The sequence below is a fragment of the Gavialis gangeticus genome, unplaced genomic scaffold (assembly GCF_001723915.1).
Source record: "Gavialis gangeticus isolate Ggan-Ray unplaced genomic scaffold, GavGan_comp1, whole genome shotgun sequence".
Taxonomy (NCBI): domain Eukaryota; kingdom Metazoa; phylum Chordata; order Crocodylia; family Gavialidae; genus Gavialis; species Gavialis gangeticus.
The window spans coordinates 76965619-76979174 of record NW_017728993.1 but is presented as its reverse complement, the minus strand read 5'-3'; the positions used below and the strand labels follow the sequence as shown (position 1 = coordinate 76979174).

At 40.1% G+C, this 13556-nt stretch overlaps 1 protein-coding gene across 1 annotated transcript in view; it reads left to right on the top strand.

Annotated features, from left to right (window-relative positions):
* KCNT2 (potassium sodium-activated channel subfamily T member 2) overlaps positions 1-13556 on the top strand; it is a 451804-nt gene that overhangs the window by 99643 nt on the left and 338605 nt on the right. The window contains exon 2 of the mRNA XM_019502030.1: positions 10368-10447. Within this exon, the coding sequence (XP_019357575.1) occupies positions 10368-10447 (80 nt within the window). The remainder of the gene's footprint in view (positions 1-10367; positions 10448-13556) is intronic.

The window sequence follows — 13556 nt, the reverse complement described above, 5'->3', positions numbered from 1 at the left end:
TTCCTGGTTTTCTCTGATTTAAAAAAAAATCCTCAATTTTTGGTAAAAAAAAAAGTAATCCCAAATCCACATTTTTCCATGATTAAAATGAAACATCACTATATATATGTGTGGTGTTTCATTTAAATAATGGGAAAAAAGTAGAGTTGGGGTTACTTTTATTTAACCAATTTTTTTTTTTTTAATTCAGAGAATACCAGAATGCTTGGTGATATGGAGGGGCTTCCATATGACGAGAGACTAAAGGGGCTAAACCTATTTAGTTTAGAAAAGATGCTTCAGGGGGGACAAAATTAAACTAATACGTAGTCAGCGTAAAACAAAAGGAAAACCTTTTTCACACAGAATGTAATTTAAGTGTGGAACTCATTGCCACAAGATATCATTTTAGCCAGCTTAAAAAAGGGATTGGGCACATTCTTGGAAGAAAGGTGTATTAGTAGTTATTACGCATGGGAATTAGGGATACAGCCTCTGAATCAGAACTTCCTAGACCTTAAATACTGGAGACTGCAAGTGAGAAGAACAGGAGAAAAACCCCAGTCCTAGCCTGTTGATTCTCCCTTTCAGCTCCCGCTCTCTGCTACTGTGTGACACAGGCTACTGGGCAAGATAGACCTATTGTCTGACTTAGTAAATGGCACTTTTTATGTTCTTATGTTTATGTTCACCTAGGGGGAGCTAGAAATTGCACCCCCAGCTTTCAAGCAAAGTGGTGTAACAACCACGCCACTGATTAGTCCTACACAGCACTCCTCTTGAAGCTGATCCATGACAACCCAGCCAGGGTCTCCAGGTTCCCCCTCCCTCTTCCGGCTTCCACCTTCTGTACCCTCACTGGAGGGTGGTTGATGTGGTGAGGTGAAGTTGGGGAGCCACAGCCAGGGAGCTGAGGGTAAGGCTAGGATGCCTGCACATGCAGTGTGGTGGAGGTGGCTAGGGGGTGGGGAACGGGTGATGCCATGCACTACGTGTCCCAGGGAGCCATGGCTCACACTGAAGCAGGCCATAGGGCATATAGAATTGGGCCACTTAGAAATTGGAGAACCCTAGCCTAGATAATGCCCAATCTGTAGGCTGGTGGTTAGAGCACTTTGCTGCAAAGCAGGTCCACAGACTCTCTAGGTATGTGTGCCTAGAACTCAAGTCTCTTATTCCTTGTAATCACTTTGTAATTGGGCTCCTTTTCCTTTTCCTCCTCCTCTTCCAGTGTCTAACACCTACTTAGGTTTTTCTCTAGCTTTAATTTTGAGTATTATACTGCCTTATTTGTATAGCTACATGGGCATATGCTGCCATGTACTTGCCTGACAGAGTAATCCTGAGCACAGGTGACTGGTAGGGGGTACTGTGGAGGCACGTGACCCCCCTGAGATTGGCCCCCAACTCAGCACTGCTTAGGATCGGGAAGTTTTATTGTCATGCAGGCCGGCAGCGTGGGCACTAAGCCATGGCACAGAAGTATGGGAGTGGATATGGGGATTTTGGCCTGCCCCTGGGTCTGCCCACAAATTGTGGCCCCCCAGATTCAGGAGGCACCAATCAGTGTGTGTGTGTGTGTGTGTGTGTGTGTGTGTGAGAGAGAGAGAGAGAGAGAGAGAGAGAGAGAGAGAGAGAGAGAGAGAAACAGTTGTACAGACTGGAAGCAACATACCGTTTAATAATAAATATTGAAATACCAGACAACATGGTATAGAAGTGGATTAACCTTTAAGAGTATGGTTGAGAAACAGTTTGTGATTATGGCTAACAAACAATTCAGACTGGTGCATGACATTTAAGAGAAGGTGGATTACATGCCAGGACCAACTTTCCTAATATGACTTGAACAGCTTAATAACATGTTCCTTGTTATCCATAAATATGAGAAAAAAAGTGTTTTGATTCACCATTTAAATGATTATTCATCTTTTATAACAAGAGGAAATATTACAGACAGTAACCCAATTTAAATAGTATATCATAATTTAAAACGTATGTGATATCCAGATTAGGAACAGCCATTGAGGTGAGAACAAGGCATGAAGGTAGACAAGGATAATGCATAGCTATATGCTTTTGAAGTGTTAAGAAGCCACAACTCATCTCTTGGTTGCTTTGTTGAGTTTTTTGTTTTGTTTTGTTTGTTTGTTTTGGTCTGGTACTGCTGGCTCAAACGCTAACTAGGCTACAAGGTAGAATCAATCACCCCAACTATGGTTCAAATTACCATCAGCGGTAGCCAATGGTTAGTTCTCTTGCCATCTCAAATCCCTTCACAATATTACACACACATGCACACTCTTGAGTTACCTGCTTCTGTTGTCTGTTACTAGGTCCTTTGGTTGACATTTCATTTAACAGGTACAATTAATCTGTTATCTCACCATAAATAGTAACCCTGCCACACATCCAGGGAATTAATTTAGATATAGAGTCAGGAGCCCATCAGCAAGCTGACAGGCATGCTGTACAGCCCTGTGGTGGTTTTCAGGATGCCAGGTACAGGAAGCCGATTAGCTGAGTGAGGATGGCAGGTCATGTCAGCTTCACTGCAGCCTACAGGTTTCTTGCTTTTCTCTACAGCTCATTCAGGAGTTACAGTGACGCACATTCAAGTACCAAGTCAGGGTGCCTTGTGGCTCACTATGATCTGGCATAGGGTTTGTTTTGCCCCTCATCTCCTGAGGCCTGGCAAGTCTCTAGAACTTCTGGAGCTGCAAGACAAGTCACACACTATGCTTAGTCTTACAGGTTCACCATGACTTGTACAAGAAAAAGCCTTGCATGCCTCACAGAGCTGTGGGACAAGACATTCAATCAGCCATATTTCTCTGTGCCAAGCTTGGCTGACAAGCACAGCACAGCGTTAAATTCCTCTGGTACGGGGAACTGCTGGGCTCCCATAAAAAGGAATCTTGCTAACCCCCAATTGGGTTGCAAGATTCCTGTTAAAATAATGGCATGTGTGGTACAGCAGGACATGTACGATTGTTGAGGGGAGGCTCAGATCCCACTGCAATACTATTTTAACATTTGCCAGGGGCCTATGTTAAATGATTAAGCATGAAAAAAATCTTTTCTTGCTCCTTTTTTCACCATAGACTCAATTAGAAAACATTAAACTGTATCATACTACCGAACAGGCAGTAAACCTAGTGACCAGTTGTAAATATGGTCACAGTCATTTATCACATCTTTTGTGTAATAAACCCCCAACCTTTTAATCAAACACATTTAATAAGAGGCTTCAACTCACCAATATTTAAGAAACACTGAAATACACAGACATAGGTACCTTCAGATTTAGAAAAATAAAATATTTTGCTTCAATCTCCAAAACAAGTTGTTCTCATGCATGTACAAAATAAAGTCTGAGATTTGAAAAGTTATCTCCAGACTAGCTTCTGATGTATAGGTGACCCTAATGTCAGTAAATAATGATTAAAGTAGAACAGTTAATATTAAAACATTTACATGTGCTCAAAGAAAACAATGCTGATATTATTAGTTGTGAAATGATTTCTGACACATGTCTTGCTATTAACCTGGGAGAAAACTAAATTGCAGATTTCAGGTACAGTAGCTTATGTGTGATAATCAAATCAGAACACCATTTGACACAGTTACTGAATGACACGTTATAGAAATTTTGAATGGGAGGCTGCAGGTGATATATCACTCTGTCTTTTCTGCCTCTCTACCAAACTGAAGACTGCATCTGAAAATGAAGCCTTTCTGTTATGCCTACAACTATGTGCGGCAATTAGACTGATTAGGAAGCTCAGAAGGGTCTTTGAGCACACTCCAGGGCATACTGCATTTCTATCTTGGGAGATCCTTAGAGAAGCTCAGAACCCCTCAAGCCACCTACTCCACCTAACTGATTGGATCAAGTTCAGGCAGAGTGAGAGCAAATGGTTTGATGTCTACTTGGTACCCAGGATCAAGTGATGGGGTCTAGAGGTCAGTCCGGGGGCTGGTTTTGTTGAGTATCTTCATCAACAATGTGGAAAATGGGATGGAGTGCACTCTCAGCAAGTTTGTGGATTACACCAAGCTGGGTAGAGTAATAGATGCACTGGACGGTAGGGCTAGGATTCAGAGAGACCTCAACAGATTGGAGGATTGGGACAAAATAAATCTCATGAAGTTCAATATGGATAAGTGTAAAGTCTTGATCTTAGGATGGAACAGTCCCATACACTGGCACGGGAGAAGGCTAATTGGCTAAGCAGCAGCTTTGCAGAAAAGGACCAGGGGTTTAGTTTAGACAGTAAGCTGAATATGAGGCATCAGTGTGACCTTCTTGTGAAGAAGGGTAACAGCATACTGGGCTGCATTAGTTAGGAGCGTTGCCAGTGGATCAAGGTAAATGATTATTCCCCTGTATTCAGCACTGGTGAGGCCACATTTGGAGTACCACATCCAGTTTTGTCCTTATTCTTTCTGTAGTGGGGGCCCCAAACTGGAGAGTGTCTAGCAGAGGGCAACAAAAACAGTTAGAGAGCTGGGGAATATGACTTTTGAGGACAGGCTGAGGGAACCGGGATTATTTAGTATGGGAAAGAGAAGAGGGGGGTGGGATTTAATAACAGTCATCACCTATCTGAAGGGTGGTTCTAAAAATAATGGAGCTAAACTGTTCTTAGTGATGGCAGATAACAGAACAAAGAGCAATGGTCTCAAGTTGCAAGAAGGGAAGTTTTGGTTATATATTAGGAAAAACTCTCTCATGAGGAGGGCAGTGAAGCACTGGAAGAAGCTACCCAGACAAGTGGTGGAATCTCCATCCTTAAGAGCTTTTTAAGACTGGGGTAGAAAAAACTTGACTGGGATAATCTAGTTGAGGATGGACTAGATGCCTTCCTGAGGTCCCTCCCAACCCTGATTTTCTATAGTTCTATGATTCTAAATTGGATGGCCTTATTTCTTGGTACCGATTCCAGAGCTTGGTATGGAGATAATGTAGACATGACCATAGTTACAAAGCATGAATTTCTACTGCAGACAGATTGGTACCAGGGATTTAAAAGGAGCTGCTAATATTAGTCTTTTTTGGTGTGAATTACCCAGTAATTTTAAAGAGATACTTTTCCTATATACTTATCTTTACCTCATTTTAAAGCAGGCTGCTTGAACTGCATTAGTAGAGTGTTCTTTATGCAGGTACTTCAGCTGTGCTTGGGAAGTTTCTTAGGAAGTTTGTTCTGAAAAATTCTGCTGTTATAAAATTATTCTCTGTTCTTAAAACAGGGATGGTAGTCAATATTTAAACAGAATAAGCTTAAAAATAAAAACATTATAGGGCATCCTGAAAATGGCATGAACTTAAATTAGTTAGGTCTGAAGGATGGTCATTATCTGCCCAGAGAATTTCAGGGTTTGATAAAAGTAAACAAGAATCATTCTTCAACTTGTCAAACAATAATTTTACATAGTATTTGAGAATTTAGACATGAAAAGCATCGGTAAAGATTAAGAGCTCATTGAGTCCATGATTGGTAAAATTTCCTAATTTATTAAATGCTATTTTCCTTCTTTGTCTGACCTAAAGAAACAGCACTATAACAATTGTTCAGATTGCTTTCTGATGAAGAGAGCACACAGAGCTATAATTTGCTGCTCACCTTTTTTCCAAGAAGGAGAAAAATATGAAAGACTAAAAGTATGCCAGTATTATTTATTTGGGAAAACAGAACAGAAACGCTATACTTCATAGATTAAGTAAGTCTATAAGTTGTGAATATTATCCATTGCTGCTGGTTTTCACATGCCACACTATCAACAATTCCAGGCTGTTCCTATTAGGAATAGCTAGATTCCAGGGAAACACCCTATTGCTATATAATTACAACAATTTATGGAAATACATGGAATGAATTTTACTCATTTATCAAAAACATCCCTAACCAGTCATATATTTAATGATCCGATCCATTAACATTTACAATAAGCTCCATTATGTAGTATGACAAAGGAACAATAATAACTAAGTGATCTGGATCTCATTCTAAAATTGCAAGCAGCCAAGAGTTTTGCAGTCAAGCCTACCTCTAGGGCTAAATCAGCCTCAGTCTAATGATTACTAGAACAGGTTTCTAGCAGGAGCCAGAGGCAATATAGGGCTGTTAATGATTCAGAAGGGGCTTACTTCTGAAACTGTTTTAAAAAAAATGCCGCATGGGCTTTATGAGTGGCATCAATCTCATCTTTTTATGTACTCCTTCTGAAACAAATATCTTTTTAAGTGAGTTTTTTACAGTCTAATCTATGTCAACTATAAATTATGCAGGAAAGGCTAGGGTACATCTCAGAAAACCAGGGGTTTCTTTGGGCTAAACCAGTTTGAGTCTCTCCTATTATTAACTGGTTCAAGACAGTAACTGGAAGGGTACATTTTACTTGTAATCTGAACTCCATATATTAATTCTCCAGGTAGCTGTTCAGGAAGTTAAGGTGATATACCAGTTCCTTTTAAATATTGTAAAAGGTTATCATAAAAAAGAATAACAGGAAGGTTACAATAGATTGAGTATTCTCCTTAAATCCTGAAAAGCAAAGAAATGGAGGGCTAAGGCTAAAATTACATCCAGGTGTTTCTGCCCTAACTGGTGCCAATTTGCTTTTCTACAAATCATGCAATGTAAGGTAAACAAACCAAAGTTTCTCTCCAGAGGTCTGTGCTTCTGTCCTTTGCATTATAGGTTGAAGTCAAAAAGTGAACACTGGCTATTTAATATAATAAGTATTTTTAGTGTAGCTCCTGCAAATGCAGAATTAACATATACTTTTCAGGTTTCACTTTAGAAAGAAAAATGGGAGGAAGGAGGGGTTGAATGTGCTGTTAGCTGCATTTGTAATCCATTTTACCATGGAAACCATCACCTTGTGGAATCCCAATTAGCTTGTGAATGCTGGTTGCTAAGGAAAGGAAAGTAGAAGCAGACAGCTGTTAGTAGGCTATCAGTACAAATCATAATGGCAGTTGATAGGAAAGTGATTAGCCCCCACATTCTCGTTCCTCATTGTCATTAAATCACCACTTACAGGTAGCATGCTATTCTTTCATGGTAAGCGACTACTATAATTTTCTTATCTAAAATATGTGAGATTATTTTAAATCATGTCAGAGGCTCAGTAACACAGTGTTCCCTTTCAAATGGAAGTCCCTCAGTCTAATATATTGTGGTGCTTTATTTACCTTGCTGAAAATCTCCTTGAAGATTGGGTTTATACCATTAGTTTGACAGCCAACTAAATAATGAAAAATAGGTCCTATTAAAAATATAACAGTAATGATGAAAAGAACAAGCAGTTTGGATGGGTACAAAAAAGCACTTGAGCAGAATTTAGTTGTTTACATTTAAAACCATGAACCTTGTAACCTCTGCTCAGCTTCCATCTAATCCTGAACACACCTGGATTCCTATCAGCCCCTCACTCTCTCACTTTTAAATTTCCCCTGTACTAGAGGAGTGGCTCTCTGCATATTTAAAACTGCTCCACTGTTGAGGAGCTCAACACAACATCTCCCACTTGAGCTCAACTGGGATCTTTTGCCTAAATCCCCTAAGAAGTACAAACCTGTAGGCTTCCTCAAACCATGGCTAACACACACCTACATGATCATTCCACACACAAAAAAGGTTGTTTCAGCCACCAGTTCATGATTCCGCTTATATAACTTCTTAAGCCCAGTGGTGATACGTGGAGGGGTGGGCACAGGGGTGCACGTGCAACCCCTGAGAGCTTAGGCGATGGGCAGGGGGGGTAGGCGGGAGAACCAGTAACCCCCTGCGAGCACCGGCTGGGGAGTGGGAGCACCAGAGTGGCCACTTCTGCGAGCACCATGGCCACTTCAGGGGGTGCTGCGGCTGCTTCCTGGTTGGTGTGATTGGCTGCAGGGCCCCCCTCCCCCCCCTCAGTGAGAATGGCCATGGGGGGACCCCCCCATCAGTGCAATCAGCCCTGGGGGATGCCCCCTAGTCACTGGGGGGCAGACATGCCCCCCCTGACTACAGTGGCACCAGTCGCCCAGGCCTAAGCCTCTAATGCTTAGAGGACATACCCATGATTTGGTATACCCAGGTTCAATTCCCTCCTTTGCTTTGGCAAGGCATTCTCAGATCCCTCAGGAAACTGCCTTAAATATTAGGCTAGCAGCTGTTCTAGAATGGGGAGGATACTTGAAGATTTATCACTGCACAAAAAAAGAATTCAGTATTCATTGGGGGCAGAGAGAGATCACAAGAGATAGCTTGACTCTGTTGCCTGCTGGAGGCACTCACTTTGAAGGGGGGTGTTAGGGAGAGGAGGAAGACCTGGGTTTTGATTAATGTAATAGTCACTGAATAAAATATAGGTGTGGAAACAGGGATCAGCTCCACCTCTCCCACTACCCAGTGGCTGTGCTGTAAAGGCATCAGTGACCCCTGCCTAATCTTAGCAGAAAAAAACTGTGGGCGCAGACAGAAGTGGCAATTTTTGCCCAATATGGCCACAGGAAGCAGTTTATAGCTATGATCAGACAGAAGTGCACAACTGCAGATTGCTTCAAAAATGGCTAATCCGGTGAAAATCTGACCCCTCATTACATGAGGTATCAGATAAAGATGTATCAAAGTGTAGCAACTTATGTGCTCTGAAGCCCTCCTGGCAGGCTCTGTTTTAAGTTTGGAAAAGGGAAGATCAAGGCTGATGAAAGGGAGGGTAGGCAGGAATGAGCAATGCCCTCTGTGTGCTGGACAGTCCCAGCACAGACCCCCTTTAGACACCCCTCTTTTCCCTGCCCTTGGCTTGCTGTTGAAGAGTGATGGTGTATCCTATTCTTTAAACCTGCTAATCTTGCTAAATGGACACCTCTAGATTCCATACAAAGGTATACAGAACAAAACACCATAGTAATAAGGTGGCAGGGAATGAAAGTGGGAAAACACGAGAAAAATGACAGCGATAGATATTATTTCAAAAACGCTTTTCAAGTAAGAATGGAGACGTCATAAAGGCAGAATCCATTTAGACAAATAAAGACAATACATCCAAGAAAAAAAGTAATCAGAAGTAAAGTTATTCAATGAGTGGGAGAAATGTGTTACATGGCAGTACTTGAGTAAATGTCAAGGGTCATAATGGATGGCACGGTGGTTATGATGTTGACATAAATTATAGATAGGAGAGGGAAGTGGAGGAAGGAGATGGGCAATGACATTTTACAGTTCTGTTCTTTGCTGCAGCATATCCAAAGAAGAAAGAAGTACCTTCCTATCAAATTCTGGGAGGAATGTGGTATATTGTGTTCAGGTCTGAGTACATTTTATAATAAAAAGATTGCATATATCTTGTATATATGACCACAGTGGACATATATTTGAGAATTATATATAAAAAAGGAGTAATAACCTGTTTTGTGTGCTTAAACATCCATTAGGGCTGTGCGAAGCTTTGGACCATGCTTCAGATCTGGAGAAGCTTTGGACACTTTGGTGTCTGAAGCAGCATGTCTGGATTGAAGTACTGGCTTCTTTAGGCTTTCCGAAGCAGTTTGGAGCTTTCAAACTGCTTCGGAAAAGCTTTGGAGTGGCTTCGGAGATCCAGCCATAGGGTATAATGGGGAATCAATTAAATATCTATACCTTTGTTGTTTTTTATCTGATTTGGATGAAACTTGCAGAAATGGTAGCCTGTGCTGAGAGAATGAAGTCTGCCAAGTTTCAAGAAGATCAGTGCAGGGGTTTGGGGGAAACTGCACCCCAAATGCTTGAAAGCAAAACTCATGTCACACGTGTGTGTTACACCAAAGGGGGGTGAAAACTGCAGTGGTGGTGAACCCCTGCATCTCTCACATTGAAACTTGGCAGGCTTTGTGGCCTCAGCAGGAGCTACCACCCCTGCAGTTTTCACCCCCCCGTAGTGTAACACACACGTGACATGAGTTTTGCTTTCAAAGATTTGGGGTGCAGTTCTCCCCCAAACACCTGCACGGATCCTTTTGAAACTTGGCAGGCTTAATGCTCTCAGCAGAGGCTACCATCACAGCATGTTTCATCTACATCAGAGAAAAAACAACAAAGTTGTAGATATTTCATTGATTCCCCATTATACCCTATGGCTGGATCTCTGAGGCCATAGATCGAAGCGGGAAACCAATCTGGAGCTCTGGATTGGATCCCTGGCATCCAGTGTGGCTGGATCCAAAGCCAGATTGAATAGCTGCCTACTTGCACAGGCCTAATATCCATATTGTCTAAAACTCTTAATATGTTCCTCTGGTTTTATGATATAAACATATGGCAAGAATGTTCATTTGCAAAGTCTCTTGCAAATGTGCATATATAATAATGTAATAAATTGACTGTTTAATGGTACTACTCTTTTTTGTATTGCAGGGTACAAATCGAATTCTACATGAATGAAAATACATTTAAAGAGAGATTAAAACTATTCTTCATCAAAAATCAAAGATCAAGTAAGCAAATATATTCTTTTCTGTTAAATGTATTCCTGATAGGTTATTCTGACATTGTAAACAATAGAAAATAGTCCTTTGGATTACAGTGAGGCTAAAATTTTATCAGTAGAATTCAGCAAAGTCTTTCTTGAAGAATTTCCATGATAAATTCTCAAAATAATTTTAGAAATGTATATATTTGTTCATGTTTTGGGGAACAGATATTGATATTGACTTGGTTTTTTATGTCACTAGATTTGCTAATTTTCATGCAACTGATGAATCATTGTGCTTTAATGGACCATCACATAGCACATAGGAAAGCAGCTTCCCAAAATAAAGTAGCAGCAGCTACAGAGTCATCTGGGATTCCAATGTGTTTTCTTCCACTGTGTTTCTCTTTATCTCAAGTCATCTAGGTTGCAAAAAGAATTAAAGTGCAAAATGTCTAGTTCTTAGGTATTTCTGAATACAGTATTTTAAATATAAACAAATACAACCATTTCAGTTTGTAAGTCCATAAACTATGCCCAAAAGCACAGGAAACAAGACAAAGTTTATAAAACCTGCTTAGGCATGACTGTGGAGTTGTTACTGCACAGTCATTTAGTACTTGCATACCCAAGTACTAAATGACTGCAAGGTAACTAGTGTTACTGCACAGTAGTGTCTCCACACGACTTCCTGGTGACACTGACTGAACAAACAGTAGCTTGTTACTACTGTGCAGTAGCATCACATCACAGTTCATGCCTCACAATGCTACTGTGCAGTAGTAATGAGCTTCAAGGCTAAAGATATGAATCCCCTTATTTCCAACACTAATTTTCTATGATTCTATAGACAAAGCCTTGGCTGGGATGATATAGTTGGGGATGGTCCTGCTTTGAGCAGGGGATTGCACTACGCAACCTCCAGAGATCCTTTCCAATACTATTTTTTTATGATCCTGTAATTCAAAGGAGGAACCTGAATCTCCATTTCCCTTATTGGAATTGTTTGGCTTTCTGAAGCAAGTACTCTCAATATCTGCTTTTCCACTTTGTATAAAATAATTTTTAAAAAATGGAAAAAAAGAGAGAGATACAGAGAGACCCAATGACCTGATTACTGGTGGTACTAATACGGTTTTGTTCCCGCCTTCCAATGTTTTTCAGTCAACCTTTATATTGTGGCTTTTCCTAGTATTAACAGCATTTTCCAATTTAGTATATTTACAAAATTAACTTTAATCACATCCTGGTAGGATCATGTCCTGGTTCTGTACAGACAGAAACTCCTAATTTGATTCACTGCCATTTATAATTGCTTCTTTTCTGTCCTCTATCATTCAATCAGTTTTACTCTTGCATGATACTGTTCACAGGCATAGCAGGGCAGCTCCATGTGCGGGGCAGCCACAATGCACAAGGCAGGTCTGGTTGCCACTATGCCAATGGCAGTGGCATGGTCAACCACTACAGCAGCGGTGTACATTTTTATGCTGCGCCTCCACCCCCAAAGGTGGTGCTGAGCTTTGCTGCCTTGGTAATCCCCACCCCCCAGTTATGCTACTAACAGACATGCCAATTTTCTTTGTATTTGTAAGATTTCAAATGACACTGGATCAAAAATATTTTTATATTCATGGAATAATAATACAGAAACTGTGGTTTCATGTCAAATAAATACAAAGGGCAAAAGAAAATGCAAAATGTGATACTAAAATGATGGCTTGTCATAACAAAGTTATTTTTCTTATGTAGAGATTGCCCTACATTCACAGACCAAGAAACCCCAGGAATCACTTTAGTTAAAACAATATGCAAACTCAAAGAGGTGAATGAGAAGGCCATTAAGTGAAAACATTTGAAAGTTGCATATTCTGTTGTGACTCATGCATTTCAGCACACACATCAATACAGATTTTACTAGAATGTGGATCATACTGAGATACCTAACTCAAAACAGAAAGATGCTTTACTTCATAAATATTTGCATTAGCTGCAGTGGAATGTACTTTCAACATATGTTCCAACTATTGTAGGAAAACCTCTTAAAGCACTTTGAAATGAAATAGTATTAATTCCATTATGCAAAAAAGATAGTAATATTTCTGCTAACTGTGAGATTTAGTGAATGTTAAATGTATTAAACACACTGTGGACTATATGCTGCTATAAGACTGACAAAACCACGAAGAACTTGCTATGGAAAAAATAAACAAATTACCTGAACTGACAGCCTTAAGGAAAAAAAATCTCTTTCACATCTCAGCCATAATTTCTAATGATATTTTAAAATCAGTGAAACATCACTCTTCACACACACGAACATCTGTATAATATGACTTTATTATACATACTTTGTGCTGATTGTTTGAGCAAATAGGAAACAATGTGTCTTGATTTTGTGAGCTCTCTTTGCAAATACTTTTCCTACTTGCAATTTAAATGAACAAGTTTTTCAGAAAATATTGAAATTCACAGCAGGACTGAAGACTGTATTGCTGTATAAGTAGTCACATTTGTGTCCAAAAGAACAAAAATGAAAGACTAAATTGTTACATAAGTAGGATTTCCCACAGCTAAATGGCCATCCATGTACCAAGTGTATGCCTCTTTGGCTGACCATGTTAAGAGATTCAGAGTTACAGGTGCCCCAGATTATATTTAAAAACTTAGATGATGGTGAAGCAAATGAAAGAGATTCTGAAGACACTTAATGGAAAATTTGCTCCTTTTTCCATTCTTCAGGGAAGACTTTGGGAGGGTTTGGGGAGATGACAGTAAAACCCCCCTGTTGGAGATGAGGATAGCCTACTTATGAAGAAAAAAAAGTACCAGGGTTTTATTTTTAGTGCATTTGCTACCAGCTGTGAATACTAGAAAATTCAAGTTTCTGAAAAATCCCTGCATCTAATATGGTCAGCCAAAATGAGTGAAAACTAGTAGAAAAATCAGTAGAGTGCTCCTGATCTAACTATGAGAAATAGTGTCACTCTGAACACTTCTTCAATCACAACAGCCTCTAGCGTACAGTAGGTTTCTAAGAAGTACCATACTTTAAATGGTGATTTTAGGTATCAGAAACACAGGAAGCAAGTTTGAGGGCATAATATTTACTCTATTGCTAGTAAACTATGTGA